The following is a 21,002-nucleotide window of genomic DNA, read 5'->3' as shown; positions in this document are numbered from 1 at the left end:
TGAAGCTAAATGAATAAGCTAGGCTATGAGCAGGAAAAAGCTCTAATGCATTTCAATGATGCTTAAACGCTGATGTAATGGCACCATTGGGAAATGCCCTTCTCTAATTGCTGTCCCATAATGCCAAAAGAAACACAGTTATGGCACATTAAGGAAGAGCACACAATGCACTGAAACACAATGGAGGAGATCTAAATACAGAGAATCGGCTTAAACATAAATAAAATATAAACATTGATTCAGCGAACATTAAAACATCTGTGGCCAGCAGAGATTATACCCTCAGACACACACTCATCCACACACATACACAGAACGCTGCCATGGTGACAGGGGTTGTCCACTCACCGCTGTGGATGCGTAGGTGCTCCTTCAGGTGGTGCTTGTATTTAAATGCTTTGCCACATTCAGTGCACTTGAATTTACGATTGCCTCCCGACTGTGTGATGTGTCTCTGTCAGACGAGGAGAGAGAGAGGGAGAGAGAGAGAGAGAGAGAGAGAGAGAGGGGGACGTTCAGTGTGATACACAATGAAAACACAACCTTTGAACTGCTACTAATTCATGTCACTGTGTCATTAATCAATCGGGGGCAAAAGCTCATGTTTATTTATCGTGTTTGGAAGTGCGCTGCTAAAGGAACAAGACTTAAGCGTCTATGTAGGTTTGCATAATTCAGAATCCCTTTCTCAGGGCTTAATTACAACAGCGCTACAAGTGTTCTGCTGAAACTAATCACAGATAATGGAGTGGAGCTGAAGTATTTGAAAAAGGACATGTGTAGTGTAGACTGATACACGTAAATATTTTAATACTAATCTAAGAGAGGCAGAGAGTACTGATGTCTTTAGAGTGAAAGAAAGAAAACATTTAATCTGTCTTTTATGTACCGTCTGAGAGTCTTTTTAGTTAAATTTAGATAATATATACAGATACTTCATGAAAGTTCTATAATGTTTTACCTTTCTATTATACTGCATGACTTGTGTTCCCTCTTCAAACTATTTTATTAAATTGTCTAAATTTGCTTAATGAGAACGTTTTGATTAAATCACTGATTACAGCTGAGAAAATCTCAAGTTTAAATATATATATATGAATATATATATATATATACATATATATACATACACACACACATACATATATATATATATATATATCTATATATATATACACACACACAAATATATATATATATATATATATACAAATATATATATATATGTACAGTATATACATAAGTGTGTCAAACATTATTCTTTTTTTCATAGCTGTATTTGGTCAATCTTGCAAAATGTACATGTTAATTTTACCCCATAAATCTGGTATTAGAGAGGTAGCATGCTCTTAAAAGAAGATTAAAGGACTCAAAAATCATTTCCACAAGTATCTGAACCTAACATAGAGGAGTTCGAAAAAAAACCCACTTAAAATAAGAAAACACTTAAAATAAGAAAAAAAATAGACAATAAAACGATAGAGTAGAGTATTTTTCAGTTGAGGGTAGGGCTGCACAATCAAGTGTTCATCATTATGATTCCTAGGATTTAGAAAACAAGGTTGGGTCCAGTGGTTAAGTCCTGTGCCTCATGTTCAGAGGCTATAGCCCTCGACACAGGCGGCACAAATCCAACACGTAGCCCTTCACCGCATGTCATTCCCCACTCTCCCTCCCTCAGTTTTCTGCTATTTCCAATGTCCTATCCTCTAAAGAAAGGCACAAAAACTAAAAATAAACTAAAAAAGAAGGAAGCAAAGGAAACAAAGTTGACTGTGATTATTATTAATTATTGAAATGTCCGTTGGTTAAAACTATGCTTCATATCAAACAAAGTGCTCCCAAACAAGGAGCCTAAATAGGGTTGGCATATTCACTAAAATATAGAGTAATAAATATCTGTGTGTGATAGAACTGTGGCAATAAAATGTGGTTGGTCACTTTTTCCCACTGTCCTACCTCTCCATATGTTAGTGGAAAGCCCTAATATAAGTTATGTTTATTTATTAGTGAAGGTATAGGAAGGTACGCTAAATATGTGTCACTAAAATCAATGAAAACAGCGTGATTGATAATCGGGATCTCAAGATTGATGTAAATAACCGTGATTATCATTTCAGCCATTATTGTGCAGCCCAAGTTGAGGGTGGGTTTGAGTGTCTTTTGTCTCTGAGTCCTTACCTGATCCCGTCCGCTCTTGTGGACCGTCATATGCCTCTCCAGTTGAGCGCGGTATGCGAAGCTGTAGCTGCACTCGGGGCAGTTGAAGCTCTCCTCTGTCCTCTCGTGCCGATACTTTATGTGCTCCTTCAGGGAGCTGTAACGCTTGTAGCCACGTGCGCAGTACGGACAGGTGAGCAGCTGAGAGAACGAATCAGGGGTTCCTGACAGGGAGAGAACACAGAAGAAGAGATAATGTGAGAGTGAAAGGGGGGAGGGAGAAGAAGGGTTCAAAACACATGGTCAGACAGGAGGGCTCTTTGATGTTACACAAGGCCGGCCACAGTAACACTCCTCTGCTATTTCACCAGTGTGTGAGAGATCCTCCCCCTCAGGTAAACAGCACCCAGGTAACCAAATGGATGAAAGCTGATTAGTGATCTGAAGTAACGCCTTCCTGTCGTTTTAAAGATAACAACCTCTGCAGCCAGAGCTGGATTTTATTTTGCTTTTGTGCTTGTTTCTAACACAAAGACGATCAACGTCAGCTTCACTGGTCTGACATTCTGTTGTTTGATTTCCTATTGTGTGTTTGGAACATTTAAAAAACACCCACGCAGGTAGGGGAAAGTGTAAACACCAGCCTCACTGGTTAACAGAGGGGCTCAGCCGCCTGGCTCCCACACAGGTAAAGCATTACTTTGTTAACAGGTGATGTATTAAGTTCCCCTGCGGTACAGGTGAGGGCCTGGGGATGGGAATGCACACACATTATCACACAGGTAGTTGTGAGTCAGAGCTCGAACAGACGTGACAAATTTACTCAGGTGTTGCTGTTTCTCTTCCCCCCCTCCCCCCCTCTGCTGCTGCTGCAGGTAAAAGCCAAAAGCCCAGGGGCAATAAAGGCCCCAGTGTGCTGCACTTAACAAATAGCAGTGTGTGTAATTATATCGGAGAGTAGCGTTAATGGGGTGGAGTTAACACCTGAGGTGAGACGGGGAGCAGGTAGAGCCGTCCCGGGGGGTCAGTAATTACTTTGTAGGAGCAGTAATAGTGTGAGAGCTCAGTGACTGTGAGCTCCCAGGTGGAAATATAGTGTGTGTGTGAGATTTAGGGACCCTACACCCTGTTTGTGTGCACAACTAGTGAAGATAATAATAACATGTATTGGTCAAAACTTCATTACAGCAGCAGAATATTGTTTGCATGTGGCGTCTACACTCGAAACTTCGTCACTCCTTGCAGATTAACTTTACGCAGAAACTCAGGAGTGATGAGATAACACCTGAGAATCTCTATAGTTGGAGCCTGGTGGATGGAGTCGACAGGGCTGAAATTTTGTGCAGGGCAGCAGTGGCATTGACGCACAGAAATCAGTGCAGCTTGGATCTCGTTCCTAAATGCAGGCATTGCTCCACTTTATCTGCCTTTATGTTATGCCTTTAACTTGCATTGGTGGAGTCGCACTGTTGCCGCACAGTCAGAAGCCCTTTACTTATTGCGAGTGTCGTAACACAGCTCTTTCATATTACACGTTTAAACTTTTATATTGATCCCACAATGGCGTAATGTCGGTGTCCCAGTGTGGGATTCCATTGCATTACGTTGCTGCACTGTGTTCTACTTTTTTCATGTTTTTTCCCGTTAGAAGCAAAATTTTCACTTTTTTCATGTTTTTTTCATTTCATTAGCGAAATTTTGGTAACACACAGCGGGAGCTTCAAATACACACACACTCAGACATGCACTGTTGATCCTCTGTAACGCCTCTGGTGCTACCTCTGATGCCAGCACAGCAGTGGGACAACTTGGTCCCACCATCACGCCTCTGTGACATTCACATCGAAGGCGAGACGTTGCAGGGGTGTGAAAATTACGCCTTGAACTGGCAGTATGAAAAGGGCGATTTAAACAGAAGTCTATGTGAACAGTGAAACATAAAACCAGTCCATCAACATCTCTCATTCTTACTTGCAGGGAAAAGGACCAATGCTTTTTAACCGCTGGGGAAAAAAGGACCACTAGACCTTGCAGTCCACCTGAAAACTCAGGGGATTTGTTTAACACTGATGAGTTGTTTTTTCCATACCGTTCTCGTCATGGATGCTGGCATCAGGGGTGTCCTGGCGTTGAGGCTCGTCTTCCGGGGCTTCCGGGTAGATGACGGCCGTGTCTCCTTGCTGGAGCATCTCCTCCACTAGGGCATCTGTGCTCACGTCATCCTCAGCATCTGACACACAATCCTCCTTCACTGTGAGGAGACAAACACGCTCTCATTAGGAGTCGAAATGGTACCATCGATTACCTGCTTAGCCTACGTATTTTTCTATTGATGCGGGCTGTGCATATGAAACCAATATCTCTGTGCATGAAATGCGATAACCCAATACTGTCACAGAGTCATTACATAGGTATATATTACAGGTCTTGTTGGTGATATGTTCACCAGGCTGGAGTGAAAATGGGAGGAAAGAAAACAACATCCTGAATGCTGCTGCTCACAATAGGATGAGGAAACTAATTAGCATCAAAGGCCACAGGCTACTGTATGAGCATCAAGCAAGAAGAAAGCCTTTATTCACAATGTTAGGTAAGGTGCTGTTGAGACTGGGACTGATAATTAGGTGATGTATCTTGTCCTGATGTGTTGCAGCGGATGGATATCTCTCTCACACGCACAAACGCTCTGCTCTGCTCTCTGGAGGGGCTTGGCCTTCATACTGTGCTTAATATTCCAGCAAATCAGAGCCCGCATGTGGGAGCCGAGCACGTTCTTCCTCATCACATGAGCCGGCTAGTTGGCTAACGAGCACTAATTACCGAACTGCGGATTAAAGGAAGTGTAACCTGAGGATGGAGTGTAGGATGCACTAAAGCTTCCTTCCCTCTTTCCGTCCCTGCTCGCTCAGAGCTTCCTGAAGTGGATACCGGAACACAAGATAGTGTGTCTGCGATTTAACCGGCCTGTATCCCTCCATGGAAATGTTAGTGAGCCTATGTGAATCATTACAGAAGACCATTACAAGGCTGAGCTATCAACTAACAGCAAAGTTGGGCTTCTGTGGATACTGTGGTGGTGTTTACCGGGCAGATGTTCTACAGATTGATTTAAACTCCCTCCTGCTTAGAGCAGATTTGAGGATTGCGCTTTGTGGATTGTGTGTGTGTGTTGAGAGACGGGGCCAGCTGTGCTCTCCTCGGAGAGGGGAACAGGTGTAACACTTCATGACTCACCGCCGCACACTGAATACCAGTACTCTTACATACAGCCCTGCTCAGGCTTCCTCTGGTGCACCTTAACAAAGTCGTCAAACAATGCAAGTGCAGTCATTAGTTGCTATGGTTATTGAAGACCCTTTGAAGACACCTCCCTCACTTTAAAAAAAAAGATGCAAGAGATAATAAAAGCAGTGTGATGGTGAACATGTGTGGCTGCTTGTCCGTTTTCATTCTGACCCAGCTTTGCCGGGTCAGAATGAAAAAAAAAAATTTACCCTAAAAGATTTGCAGCCATTACAGCTTCTGTTATTTCTGCCGGCTACAGGCATCAACAGGAGCATTTCCACAATTTTCTGAACTTATTGTAACCCGAAAATATGTCATAAAAAGTAAAAAATGTACTGGGATACTCATTTAATATAAAGCTAAAGCTAACGAACACTTAGCCTGGCTTCATTCAGGCACAAGAAACAGAGTGAAACTTTTAGCCTGGCTTTGTGGGGTTAAAAGAACACACACAAATATGCACATTTCCTAATCGTGAAACCGTTTAGAAAACACAAACACATCGCATGTGATGAAGTGCTGATCTGATGCTGTCTACCTCCCGACTCCTACTCAAAGGCAGCAAGCAGACACTCAAACACACCTTTAGGCCACTAAATGTTGAGCATGTGTGTGAAGCAGAGTCCCATTTGGGGGGTTCTGTGGTGCAAAGGTACGACAAGCTGTTGTTTTCTCTCCTTGTGTGTGTGTGTGTTTGTCTCTCTCAGCTCTTTGTTAAGTACAGTGTGAGGCCAGAAGGGTCCTCTCTCTCTCTCTCTCTCTCTCTCTCTCTCTCTCTCTCTCTCTCTCTCTCTCTCTCTCTCTCTCTCTCTCTCTCTCTCTCTCAGAGGCGGCCCGCGTTATCAGACGGCTCCCCTGACATGAAACATCACACAGGCCATTTATGTGCTGACGCAGGGATGTGAATGCACCACTGCACAAGAGGAAAATCAGCTCAAAGCCCCACGATGAAGGCCCTGAGGGTCTGTCCCGGGACTTTGTGTAGTTTTGTGTGTTTTTGGTCTTAAAAGGCAGTTTTTCAGTCTGCAGTTGCTCGACACTGTAACCTAACTTTGGGAACAAAAATCAACAGACCACCCACTCCTCCATTCCCCTCCCAAATCTCTCCAAAATTAAACAACCATATCTCATGTTGCATTTCCTGTCATGTCTGACCTTTGACCTCCCTGCTTCCTGTAGTCGTGCATCATGACCCGTTTGTTTCACCTTGGATTGGAGAGACGTATCACTGATAAGGATTTTGTACAAATGGCTCCAGTATTCCTGAAGATGTTTCACTTTATCTCTCATCAACAGGAGGTGAGTCGGATAAAACATGTGAGGTATTTCCAAATCTTGGAAGGGTTGCTTATCCTTCACTATCAAGAGTTTGCTCTGTGTGTCTCCGCTGGACAATCATTCCAGCTCTCTGGGGATTCCTCCTTTCCTGTGCAGAAGGGAGGCTCACTTTTAGCCTCACATCGTGACATATGGCACACAGGAATGTAGGTGTTCCTGCTGCACGAGTGATCCAAATGGATTCGAGAGCAATTCTGAGGAACATCAAATATCATCACTGCCTGTCAGGCCAACAGTGAGGACATAAGTGTCATCGTGTGGGAGAGGTTGGAATACTGCAGTACAGAACAAGTGCCATTAAACACACTCAACTAACACCCAGCCCTTCTTCTAGGCTGTATTTCCATGCAGTTAAACCCAGCCTTTTCACTCTCATTAAGTGCAACCTCGCCATATCAAAGCTCTCCAGCCCAACCCTGCCTTTTCTCTGAGATGTAATCAAGCTTTACAACTCATCAAATATAGAGGAGACGCCCTCCCAGGTCAACACTCTCTCTACCTCTCCCTCCCTTGGAGTTAGTCAGCCTGTTGTAGAGGAGTTCAGGCTGCAGTTTGCAGCTCCGACACCGGCTTGATCTACCACTACATAATCATTTAGGAGTGAATGAGCAATGACAGCGAGCAGGGGGCCCATGATACTGTATAATCAAGAGGAATGATTCACAACAAGAGGAGCAGTGAGAGGGAAGAGGAGCGCAGAGAAAAAAAAGAGAGAGGATTGGGGAAACTGAGAGGAGAGATGGCAAAGAGCTGAAAAACCACCTTCCACTTTTGGAGCGCAGCAGTCCCAAGAGAAGGGGTGTCAAGGTTTTAATTTGAAGCAAACTGGGCTGCTCTGAGGAGAAGATTAGTGGGTGGTGGTCACTTTTCAAGGCCGAGCCAGAGACTTTTGTGTTCTCAGGAGTGAAACCAACAGAAAGAGGGATGAGAGACGGGAGAGGAGTGTTTGTTTAAAGGACTGCGGCTTTCTCCGTGTTACATCAGTCCAACGCAGAGTGACAGCAGAGTGTGTATGATGCATGAGATGAGGGATGGAGACGGTGAGAAAGCAAGAAAGAGAGCAGTGTAGGTGTATACGTATGTGTGTGTATGTGTATGTGTGTGTGTGCACATGAGTGAAAGCAAAAGAAAATATGCCTGATCAGGCATAACTGTGGAGCGCAGCCAGCGCGCTGAGCTGTTTCAATGTAACTCATGCTTTGAAGTGTTTAATGTTCAAGAGCTGAGGCCAAAACCAATGACATTATTCTTCCTCCAACTTTCCCTTTATGCTCAGAGGTACAGCGAGGGAGTAGTGATGAAAATGACAGCACGGTCTGGGGAATAGGTGGCTACCCTGTGTATAGGTCTGAGGTATGATCGTGTGCACATTCTTGTGCGTGTGCAACTGAAACCTTGCAACTGAAACTGACTGAGGTCAACTCATTGCAGAGGAATTTTCAAAAATCCCTCCCTAAACTGAAAGCAATAGGTTGCGGGACATTTTTGCATGTGCTAATTTGACCTCTTGCTAAATCGGAGCCCCCCTCAGCCTCACACATCTCTCAGCTGCGAACGATCCAGCCAAAATCTGCAAAGAGCAACACCCTAAATATTCCTGTGGCTGAGTATCTCCCTCCATAAGTGCTTGTAACGGTGTTATAGTACATACTGTACTTGGCACAGACCCGAACCTAACACTGTCACAAATGCACACACATATACACACAGATGTATACACATGCAGTGTGAGGTTAAAAGAGCAGCGAGGAGGCCTTGAGCTCAGGTTGAAACACCAACATCCTTCAGCACCTGCAATTGTTGTTTTCATCGAGGGGGAGAGGGGGTGATGTCAACCTTTCCTGTGGCAGTGGGTGCCTCTGATGTCACTTCCACACAGTTTGAGGTAAAAAGAAGTTCACAGCAGCGCCTCCAATGCCCACCAGTGCCATAAAGCACTCTGTAGCTCTTTGGTTGTGGGGCTGTTTTCTGTGCTCGAAGGTCTCTCCCTCTGTTGGCATTGTCTTTGTTTCATATCGCTCTTCCTGCCTTAGTCGGGGACCCGCCACGTGTAGTACCTGTTTCCTAACTCTCTGTGTTTCACAATGAGACAAAAGCTTGGTACTTAACTGTGCACAGATGTCAGCGAGACATTTCTTAACTTAGCCTAGATCACTTCAGCTGGGTCAAAATGAAACAGCAGCAGTAATACTGCTTATGTCATATCGAGAAATAAAGATGCTTTGTGACACATTTGCATTTACGTGCTGCAGGGGTTTGTAAGTAATGCTCTTATCCGGAACAGAGAGGAAAGAAAATCAAAGATGCTTTGCTGAAGATGGTGGGACTGACAAAGGAACCAGACACTTGCTAAAAAAAATCTACAGAAGTTCTGATACTTGATGTGAAGTTAAAAAAAAAAATCTGCCCGTGTAATCTGAAAGATTCTGGTAGCATCAAAGCTTTTCTTTGCCTCGCTTCAATAAACTGGCACTTGTGTAAGGAAAAATCCTGGCAAGTAGTGAATCAAGTGCTGTTATCCCCCTGGCATAATTTTCACATTCTAGGAAAATAAGATTTAAAGCAGAATTGGGGTGAATACATCTGGGGTAGGCAACTTTGGAGAAACCAGCAGCAGTAACTAGATTATTTAAGTATCAAACCATGAATACTAAGCAGCTTGCTAGCTTTGGCTCTTTTCTTTTTTCTATATTGGTGTGTGGGTATGATTGAAGGGGAGAGAGCTTGCATTAAGGGAGGGGGGTTAAGCCTCCCTAGCTGGGGGGGCCTAGCTTAACCAAACACCAGTGAGGGGAGTCGCCACTTGATAACCTTGCTGATGTACTAGCTGTCACTGCCCATCTCTCCCCATCTATCTTCATGCTTGGACGATGGGAGGACACTGTGTACTAACTTCTCTGTAAAGCATTAAGTATGGGTATGAGGGCGTTACTTCACTGCATCTATCCTTTTTATTGGAGCAGAAGTAACTAGTGTTTATGTATAGCAGCTTACCGAAAACTGCTCAGGCTCATTTAGGGCAAACAAGAAGGCAGGCATATATGAAGATAAGAATGTAGGCCATCTCATTCAGTCAGAATATGATTGGACTGACTAATTACAGACTAGGGACAGACAGAGATGCCACATAGATTTGTGTTTTGTCTGAGCATTTGGTTTACAGACCTCTTGACTTCCTATAAGCTGTATAAGTTGTTACTAGATCCTGGATTGTGACCCAAGGTGGCCTGTCTTTTGAAGTTAGATACAGACTCACAATAAAAAAGACCACATCTTAAGCTCTTGAAAATCCACTTGTAGAATTGTTTTATGAATCCTTAATTATTATCTGCTGTTTTTTAAACAGTTTTATTTAATCCATGTTGTTTTAATCTGCCTTGTAGTGTAGGACTTTTGATCTTCTTTCTTTTTTATTTCTCTATTTCCTTGGAAGAACTTTGTAAAACTTTAGAAAGTTCTACATTTATGAGATCATTAATAGTGAACCATGTAAAGAGAATTTCAGCATATCCTTACAAAAAAAGCCAACCCTCACTTTAATTGATTATGAAAAACACGGAAATGTATAATTATGCCTCAATTTGACCTACAAAACTTACCAAGACCATTAGCTATAATTGACTGTGGAGTAACTTTGAATGCCTGAAACTGCTGCTCCAGGGTAGATGTCAATCAAGAGGATTAAGGGCCTGTTTCCATCAACAGTGTTTTTTTTGTGCTGGCAGAGCCCTCAACTCCAATTTCAGACTGCCTCTCATCGGCACTTACTGCGGCTGGGTTGCAAAAGTTGTCCCAAGGCACTTTTGCTTCCCTTAGAGAACATTTTCTCTATTTTCATTTAGTCCATATGCTTCACATTTACCTTTATTGAATGGATTTTTGTGAATAAAAGGTAAAAAAGACTGATAGAAATTCTGTCGTAACATTAGCAGCAGCTTTTGACCTGGAAATTACACCTGGGAAACTGTGTGGTTAGCTTTTCCTCCATGTAGCTGTTGACAAAGTTGATATCATAGGTCGTGCCCCTTCTTGATTTTGATTGGTTGGTGACATTGATGAGCGTTCTAAAATAGGAACTTTTTCAACTGTGAGAGCAGTGACAAAAAACAACTGACACTAAAAGTGATTTTGCACTTTGGATGCCAAGTGCTGAAAACTACTTGGTTTAGTGGAGGTAATAGCTGCTGCCAGAGCACAAAAAAGCTGCAAGGACACAGGCCCTAACAGCACACTGAAGACTGAGCCGTTTTTTAACATTTTCCTCAACAAAGATTTCCAACAAGGTATATATTTGACTGTTTGAAGAGAGTAGAATTAAGAGCAATAATTAAGAGGTATTGCTTCTATCACAAGGGGCGTTAAAATCTACACATACCAATAGTTCTCCACAGGCTCTTTAAATTACCTTTTGTGCTGAGCATTTCTACATGGACAAAAGTTGAATATGAGTCAAAGAGGAAATGTTGCATATAAAGATAAAACGAGGTGTGTTTGATGATTCATTATGAACATGTGTAAGTTTCAGAAAAGTTCCCTCCGAGTGTGCATCTGGTCTCACCTCCGTCCCAGCAGTGCTCCCTGGGGTGCTCCTCATCTGGCAGGGTGCTGTCGCAGTCAGCCCCATCCGCCAGGCTGCCTTCCTCCTCCACGATGTGCAGCTTGTCCTCATCATCGGACTCTGAGCCGGCCTCCACCACATTGTTGTAGTTAGTCACTGCACAGAGAGAGAGAGGGGTCAGAGGTTAGAACGGCTCCGTCGATTTTTTTATTAGCCTTTAAAGGAGAGTGAACAGGAACCACACACTTAATATTTATACGCTCGATAATGTCATGTGTTTTTCATGTATGTGCCTCTTAATTAAGAGCACTGAATGTGAAAGGCCATGAGTCAGAGAGGTTAAATGTGTGTACAATGTCATTTAAATGTCAAAACTATTAAAGGAAAGGGTTAAAGAAGAAGAGGGTAAGGAGATGCTCACACCAATTAAACAGACCACAGCGTTACTTTTAGAGATCAGACAAGAGTGTGCAGAAGCCCTCAGGGACAAGATGAGGGAAAAAAATGTGATCCATTTATTATGTATGATTTAAATTGTTTTCTCTCCTGCTTTTATGACTTAAGATCAGGTAGAAAATAGACTTCCTCCAGTCAATTTTTCAAGGTCCTTACTATTTATTTTACCCTTGTCACAGATTTGGGGAAAAAACAAGGTTTTCTTCAAAGTTTCTCTAAAACATAAACCTCACACTCAAAGATTTTTCAAATCTTGACTTTTTTTTTGAAAATGTGAGAGACAACACACGTTAAGATAAAAACAGTATAACAGGTTTGTTCTGATAGTGTGTGAAGATCAATAAGATGGCCAACTAAGCACACGACACAGAGTCCATTCACCAACAACCAGAGTCCACACTCTCTAAACTGGAAGTCTCTTGAAGAGTTCTCGCAGGAAAACGTGACTTTAGAGTTAACAACATGGTGGACGACAGGATAGTTGTCAAGCTAAACGTTGTTAGCTGCTTAGCTCAACAAGTTGTCCTCCCTTTTTGACATCCATGTAACTTTTCTCCTTGTGACAATCCACAACATGTTTAATGTTTATGACTTCAAATAAATCACCTTCAATTGTCATTGTCTTCTGAACAGAAGTAAAATCACATTTAACACACCTCACAACACTTGAACATCGGGCATGATAATCTTTAGAATCATCAAAAATGGGTATTTTCTGACCATTGTTGGGAGGGGCGAATCAAGACCAAAATGTGCCCAATTCTCTTGTAGTGTAAACTTGATTTAAGTAACCTGTTTACAGTAAAAATAAAAAGAATGGTAAAAGAAAAAAAAATTAAAGAGGTAAAAAGGTGTGCTAGGATCCTTTTCTTAACTTTCTTAACTTAACTTTCTAATGCTTGAGTCGTAGTACTGATGTTGGCCACAGGGGGCTACAGCACAACTGTCTTGTGTTCTAAAATGCCCCTAAAAATGTAATGTTTTCTTCCAAATGAGCTTCTATTCAAACATGGGATAGATAACCTGTTTCATAAGGCTCAACGACTGCTGTAGTCTGAGGCATTTTGTCTTGCTCAAAGGAAGCATTTATCTCTGGCTCTACTGGTGATACACCAAGAAGGGATTATATTTAGACTGTTTTTTTGCCATTTGTTCTTTCTCTAAGATTATTTTAGAGCTCTTTCATGCCCCCACTGAGAGGATGGGCAGTGGATAGTGTCATAAATGGACCGAGATTGGGAATCAAATGCAGGGTCGCCACTCTGAGGGCTGTGGTCTCTGTATGGGTAGATGTGATTTAACTGGTTGGCCAAACCTGCACCCCCTTTTTCACTTGTAAGTTGCAAACACAGGAGAGGATGCAACAAGGATCTGACTTAAAATGGATCGACCAGATTTTACTTTTCTTACGTGCCACTCATAGCCTCTGTGATAATAGGATATTAAAGCTAGAGAGAATAAAACAACAAGGGCACTAATGACAGAGGGTTTGGAGGGTCGTTAAAAAGGTATTGCAACCTACAAATGTTGATGCATTAGTTTAGTAAAAGGTGGCAAATTATAAATCTGAATCAACAGTGAAACCGAACAGAGGAGCAACAGGCAACGTGTTGCAGAGAAACAGAGAAAAATCACACATATAGCAACAGTGTGTGAGATCATTAGAGCGCAGGCTGGAGTGGTGTGTGTGCAAACGTGTGTGCTATGTGGGAGTCGGTGTGACCTGGTCGGTGGTGTTATGGGCTGAAGGAGCCAGGAGACACAGAGACAGCCTGCATACAGAGAGGGTTATTACGGGGAGTAAATTTTCCTGACTGACTGTCTGCTTCATGTGTGTGTGTGTGTGTGTGTTCCTGTGTCTTCCCTTCATTTCCACCCTGTTTCTCCGTCTCTCAATTCCACCTGTGTTACTTCCACCCACTCTTCTTCCATCTCCCCCCCTCCTCCATTCCTCTGTTCCACTGAGAGAGCTACAGATCCTCTCGGAGGCCAAATCAATTCTCCTGTGAGAGCAGCCCAGTCAGCAGAGGGCCTGGGCTGCAGCGCTGAAAACCACCTCTCCAGCTACTTTATCCCACATCACACAGACACACACACACACACACACACACACACACACACACACACGCACATACACGCACGTACACACACATACACGCACATACACGCACACACACACGCATGCACGCACGCACGCACGCACGCACGCACGCACGCACGCACGCACGCACGCATGCACACACACTCTCTCTCACACACCACCTGCATTCACTCTCTGAATATGCACTGCCAGTACAAAGCACCTGAGCTGTTCTTTCTCTTTTTCTTCCCTCACCCTCACCCCCTTCGCCCACCTCTTTCTGAAGTGGCTGCTCTGGGAGGCGTATCTGTGAGAATCATGATCCTCCGTTACAATCAATGAGAATTGTTTCTCCCTTTCTTTCTCCATCGTGCGGGTCATTACAACCGGTCGGTATTCACACAAACTCGGTAGACGTGCAGCAGGGTTCAGGCTGAGGGGGAGGCAGGGGGGACAGAGGTGTGTGGGAGGAGGGTGAAGCGCTGTTATTTGGCTAGTCGTTTGCAGGGTCAACACCGCTGTGCCGCAGCTGCAAATCCTACCAGGGATCATGAGGAGAGCTAATTCATTCTCAAACTCCATCCACTGTTCACACTTTTCCTCACTTCATAATATTTTCTGTTTTTTCTCGGACATTACGTGAGCGCTCTATATTTCAGTTTTAAAGAGGGACATTCAGCTCAGTCAGGGGTGATGGACATCTTTTGTAGTCCATTTTAAACTTCTTAACAGGGAGACCTGGGAGCTACAAACATGGAGTCTCATTCAAATAAACTGGTGATTAATTGGATTTATAAAGCGTGGTAACACTTTATAAACCCGTGTGTCCTTGTTCCTCCTCTCTACCTATCCTAGAATCCATTTTCTGTCACAGCAACTCGGCCAGGTGATGTATTGTCCATTCAGGAGCCCAAACAGGGTGCTGCACTTCATCCTGAAACAGAGGGTGCTTTAGGATGAGTTTTAGAGGCTGTTTGGGGCCACAGCCACTCAGGTGTGGAGCTGAGGTCAGCGATTGCAAAGGCAACACTCTCCGCCAGCAGTGTCAAGAGAAAATGATCAAATATAAAGCTGTAGAGAGAAAAATCAATGCGCTGGTGTGCACAGACGGGAGGTGGCAACCGTCAGCAGGACAATAAAAGTTGGAGATGCGAAGTGGAGCAAAGGTGAGAGAGAGAGAAAGAAGGAGAGTAAAGGATCGGTGGTGTTGCAGGGTGGTGTGGGGGGTGAACAAAGATTGGTCTCCCTGTGCCAAATGGTTGGCGGTGTTGAAACAAAACTGTGTGTTCCAACAGGAGATGTAACACCTAGCATCAACAAAGGCTGCGGTCCCTTCTGGCTGACCGGCTGAGCGTTTGGACAGCTGGCCTCATTAGCGCTAGCATGCTAGCACACAACAGGAGGAAGACTCCTACGCAGTGGAGAGAAAGAGCATTGGTAGGTGGAGGAGGTGAAAAGCTTACTTCTCAAAGTTTGCTCTCTTCGATAGGTTGGAGTCCAACACCTGGGAAAATAAGAGCCTGTAACCATGGCTGTGGCTTTAAGTTAGCCTGTAACCCGGGCCATAGATCACACCTTGACTATCCCCTCCCACGCTGACACACTCTGTGGACCTGAGTAATAGGACTCAATCAATGCAGGCCCAATAGCCTCAGCATTGAATCTCTTGATTACAGCTTTAACATCACAGATTGACTACTTCAACAACCTGACAGACTGATGTGAAGTTAAATCCTTAGCTTTGTAATATCACTTTGTACATTTATTGATGACATCATTGTGTTACTTCAGGTGTACTGCAATATACAATGCAAACATGCCAGGAGAAATAGAAGAATAAAGATAGAGAATACCTTATGAATCAAACATGAAAAAACGTGGATGAAAATACTTTGAGCTCCTGTGACTAAGTTTTGTGTTGATTTTGGCGCCACCTGTGGACAGAGTGCTACATTGTATCTCTTTGCAGAGGCATGTTTTTTAATGCTTTCATACTGTGCCTTGACACTGTGTTTATCTTTGCCCTGGAAATGTTTAAAATATATAGGTTGTTTCAGTAGTGTGCTATTAATCACTCCAACCGGCACTTACCCCCTACCCCCACCCCCCACCAGCACCTTCAGACTTAAAAACACAGACAAAGAAACAGTCAGTCTTCATAATGATGCTCTGGTTTGCTATTGTAGTTCATAAAGAGGCATCAGTATTAACTTCAGTCGGTTTTTTTAACCAGCTAAAAACTCCTCACTGGAGCTTTAAGGAATTTAAAAGTGATAAAACAAAGAAGGCATTTATTTCAGTTGCATATGAAAACATGAGAACTCTTTGCACTTCTTCAAAAAATGGTCGCAGTCTGTGGTTAAAGTAACTTCTAGATTTTTCTGAAATGTTAGTTCCTTTCTTTATAATTACTACTTAGTTTTGGCTGGCTGTTAAACAAAGAATGGATGACAAGCATCATTTTTGTCACTGTTTCTATCATTTATTCAAATAAATTGGCTCATTGACTTCATTAACTTAAGGGTAAGTTTGAACATAATCTTGGGATAAGTATTTTAAAATACTTCAAGAAATGACACCAAAATAAGCACTAATCACTCTGCAGGCACTCCTGGCTCTCACTGCCCATCTGTCCCCATCTACCTCCTTGGGTGTTGGGGGACATGAGGGGCCGTGCGGTAAGTTAGGTTATGTAACTTATCAGTACAGCATAAAAATTGGGTTCAGTGCTTAATGGGGTGGCTTTCTCTCCTGGGCTCTTATCCTTTTCATCAGAGCACAAGTACCTTGTGTTTATTTGAAACACACATTTATAAAAACCTGCTACATTTATATTTCCAATCTGGTGAGGAATTCTCATTCCATTCCTAAGTGAAATATCATTTAACTGCTGAAGCTAAAGCTGCTTGAATGTCTCCACCCTACACCATCGCTCATCACTCTCTTTCCTGTTTGCAAAGTTCTCTGAGACGACTGAAAGACAGCGCAGACAGTACGTTTCAGACACACTTAAATATGCCTGCCGGAGAGAGGGCTGTGTTGTTATGACACCTGCCAGGCTGTATCAATTACGAGCAAAGGACTGAATGACTGGTGGGTTACTCCCAAAACAAACGCAGTGCCAACCCACTGAGCGTGGATCACTAGAGCAGACTTATCATCAATGATCTGTCAGCACTGAAAATGAAGCTCCATACATTTGTTGACAAGGTTTTAATTTGTAGGAAGTTTCTGCTGAACTCACTGTATTGATCCTGAACTAGGTGATGGATAAAACACACTTCTGGAACTCGCTGTTTTTGTTCAACCGGGAGAGAAGACGAGGACAAACTTTAACAGACATGCACCCTGAAAAGTAAGCAGGATGCTAAAGTTACTTAGACTGTTGAGAATGGTACAGTTTGTTAGCCGGTGTAAATAGCCTCTAGAGTGACTCAACCACTGGGTCCAAGATGTTTGGTTAGTGACTAATAGCGGGTAGGTAGCAGTTATTTTAGAGTTCATTAGACACCTGCAGTGAAACCACTGCAACAAAAACAACGAGTGTGTATCCCCAAAAGAGAGATGCGGTGTACATTTAAACACGAGGCACAGCACTATTACTTCATTGATCATTTAAAACTCCGGACATGTCGACAAAATCAGTCAGATGAATATAGTTCTCTAAATTGAGTCGCTTTCTCTGCCATACAAACAATGTGATAACACCATTGCTAAATTTACTTCAAGGATTGTTTTTGTGAAAAATGTTGTGTATTCGTTGCAGAACTATCAATATCTGATACCTGAGATAGACACACATGTGTAGATTGATTTATCAGTCAAGCTTTAAAGTTGAGGTTTGTTGCCTCCGAACACAGAGGAGTGCCTGATAGGAATGGTAGTATCTCAGCCTCTGTGGGAGTGAGCTATCAGTTTCTTTGAGGCCCTCAAGGTGTGACTGACTGGTTTAATAGCTGAGCTTTAGATGAGAACAACAGAGAACAACACATAACGCCAGTGAACAAACATATTAGCCTCAGAGGCTGTATTTTATCTTGAATTATTACCTATAAGGACATCTGTAAGGTAACCAAAACCTATACGTCTTACGTGCAGGCCGAGGGCTCCATACCAGAAGGTGTAGAGGTATGTGAGGAATGTCCAACCAAAACACTTTTCTCTGAGTTGAACTCTTAAAGAGACAGATCAAAGGATGTGCTCTCTTCTTGCTACTAGTCTGAATCAAATGAGTGACACATATTTGGAGGTCTGCAGTCGTTCTGCTTGTGATTAGACACATTGACTCATCGAGAGCAGCAGCAACTATTTGTCTGCCCTTCTACCTCTCTTCTGTCTCTATATTTAGCCCTGGTTCAGGCTCTCTCATTGAGGCAGGCCACTTATCTCATTCTGAGCTCAGGGCCAGGCAGGCGGCGGAGGAACTACCACAGGCATCCTCAAAGAGTACAGACTCTGCCGTCACACAGTCTGCCCTTGTGGCTCTGTGATGCCATTTTCTCAGGGAAGCCAACCACTACAAAAACCCAGCTCGAACCAAAGTAAAACAAAGCCATGCCATTCAAAACCTCAAGTATGCCGTCTCAAGGTGAGGCGCCTCATTCAGCACTGAGGTAAACGTAGCTGGTTTTGTTAAAACAACAGCCTTCCTCCCACAGAGTCAGGAAGGTCAACTCAAGTGGCGATAACAAAACAAAAGAATTGGGGATTTTTCATGCTAAGCTTGTTCACAGGCTGCTTCATACTCGCAAGGCCATTTAAGTCAAGCAAAAGCTATTAAAAATGTAACTCTGGACACAAAACAGTATCCACTCACACAGTCAGTTAGCAGGAGAGGGCACTAGGGGTCCCAAGAGACTGTTCCCTAACAAGTTTAGACTTGTCTGGGAGCTGATGCCAAGTCTGTCCACCACAAGTGCCTGCCAGCCATACCAGAGAGGGCCAGTCACATCTAGGACCAGTCATATCCTGGACAGGATCTCCATAGATACACAGCAAAACAATCACTAAAAACTCCCCAAACAACTTCAACTGTCTGTTACTCACTGCTATAAATTAGGCTGAGAGGGCAAAAAAAAGCAGAAGTAAGGACACGGAGTAAAAATAAAGCGAGTCGTCCTGAGGATTACTCCCTTTTGATGCAGTTCTGCTTGAAATACTGGAGATGCTAAATGTTCAATTGATAGATTCAGGAAGCAGATTAAACCGAGCAAATAACAACACACGGCTTTCACAGACAATTGGTTCCGATTATTCCATCAAAGTGGAAACCTCCGACAACCTGTAGAGCAGGTCTCTTCACAAGAATCATTTCAGAGGTGAGCTACAAGACAATGGGCTCTTGACTTCCTAATGATGCCGATCAAGGTTTTAGCACGTGAGCTAATGAGCCTCCGCGGGTCACTCATCTCCCATCTGATGAGCACTTTCCATGATAACAGTAATGCTAATGGAGGCGATTGTTCTCTTAATCTGCATGATGACACTCTGAAGTGTAAAGGAAGTCAGGAGGTGTTAATGAGGGAGAGAAAGAAAGATTTGTGCCGCAGAGAGCGTGGAATGCTTTTCAAAAAGAAAATGACTAATCCTTGCCTATTATGTGCTTTGCTTGCCACGTGCTTTTATTACTCAGGGTTAGTTCTAATAGTGCTGTTGTACCTAAAATGATACCAGGATAATAGGCTGTGTGTCTACTCAAGGGAAGTCACAGGCGATTCCGGCTACGAACCCCTTCATGGACAAAATTATATCTCTCCAGGGCTAATGAGCGCCTCACATTCTGTTACACCGGGCATCCTCACAGACTTTCTGCTTCTGGCTCCTCTCAGCTCTTCTAAATAAGGCCAGGTGGGCCGGTGGGGACCAGAGGGTGTGATCACACCACACACACATCCACAGCTATTCCCAGGCCACCAAGTTTACACTTGTCTCATAACCTATGTTTATGTTGGAGGTGACGCAGCCCCATCCAAGGTAATAACAGCGGTACACCTAAGTGAGAGTGAAAAGAGTGTGTGTGTGTGTGTTTGTGAGCTTGTACGTGTGAGTGCGTTTTGTATGTTAAGCTGTTAAAAGGCATGCGTGGTATGTGGAGGGCTTTCAGTCATTATGCAGGATCACATGATCACGGCTGGATATCCATAACAAAAGGCCGTCATGAACGATTAAACAATTAACATTGAGGCTGTACCTGACTTAGAAGTTTGTTGATTAAAGCGGATTTAACTGTGTAATATGACTTTTAGTAAAATGTTTCTGTTCAGTGCCGCACTAAACTCCTTTATCAGGCGCTTTTACACATGCAGTCCTGAACTTTTCAGGACAGCCTCCTCCGAAATTATCCATGTTGTTTCAAACATATCCAAGACAGCAGAGTCTGAAAACATTTTTACCAGCATATGGAAATGCTATGCGTTATTATTGGATGTATTCACAGTATGAAAGAAAGAATGGAAAAGAAAATCAACCTCTCAAATGAGTGAGAGGCAGCTTCATTACGTGCACAAAGATTGCACTGGTTGCTTACTCATAGCGTGATATAATTGTCCTCTGCCCCACATACTTGTTTTACCTGCGGCAGCTTTGTGTGGAAATTCTACCACAGTGCTGGCAGGCTGGAAGAAAAGAGCCCAGGTAAAGCTGGGGTGAACATTTGGCCATATGCATTCACACATGCAGCTCAACCTAAAGAATTCAGGGAATTTTAAGGAGTTTAGTGCATTTTTTTCTTGTGTTTTACCTGGACTAGTCACAGTCCTCCCTGAGCACTTGTAGTCAGCATAGTGTTAAAACATTCGTACCCACTAATTTCTCAGTGTTTGAGCCCCTTTAGCATCCTTTTCTTATTCTGACTTAACTAGATGAAGGATTCTGGTCAGCTAGAAACCCTTTTACGAACAAATTGTGTGACAGAGCTCCCCCACTAATCTCCCTTTGTATTTTTTCCACTGAAGCACAAACACGTCTAATATTGGTGTCCCAGTGTGTGATTTAAAACATAGCTGTGGGGCTACAGAAGCTAGAGAGGTGCATCATGTTGCCCCTGCATTTCTCTGTGCACAATAACAAAACTAAATACCGCTATTAACCGAATGCAAGCTCATTCACGACCCTCAGCTCGCATAA

The 21,002-nt window shown here is 43.2% G+C and overlaps 1 protein-coding gene across 1 annotated transcript in view; it reads right to left on the bottom strand.

The window, feature by feature from the left end:
- The window catches only part of zeb1b (zinc finger E-box binding homeobox 1b), a 67,249-nt gene that overhangs the window by 11,677 nt on the left and 34,570 nt on the right, over nucleotides 1–21,002 (bottom strand). The window contains exons 2-5 of the mRNA XM_034707067.1: nucleotides 11,342–11,497; nucleotides 4,250–4,411; nucleotides 2,182–2,384; nucleotides 349–454 (exon numbers count right to left, since the gene is read on the bottom strand). Coding sequence (XP_034562958.1) covers nucleotides 349–454; nucleotides 2,182–2,384; nucleotides 4,250–4,411; nucleotides 11,342–11,497 — 627 coding nt within the window. The remainder of the gene's footprint in view (nucleotides 1–348; nucleotides 455–2,181; nucleotides 2,385–4,249; nucleotides 4,412–11,341; nucleotides 11,498–21,002) is intronic.

Source organism: Notolabrus celidotus, chromosome 17, assembly GCF_009762535.1.
Source record: "Notolabrus celidotus isolate fNotCel1 chromosome 17, fNotCel1.pri, whole genome shotgun sequence".
Classification (NCBI taxonomy): Eukaryota; Metazoa; Chordata; class Actinopteri; order Labriformes; family Labridae; genus Notolabrus; species Notolabrus celidotus.
The sequence above is the reverse complement of the archived record's forward strand: the minus strand, read 5'-3'. Positions and strand labels throughout refer to the sequence as shown.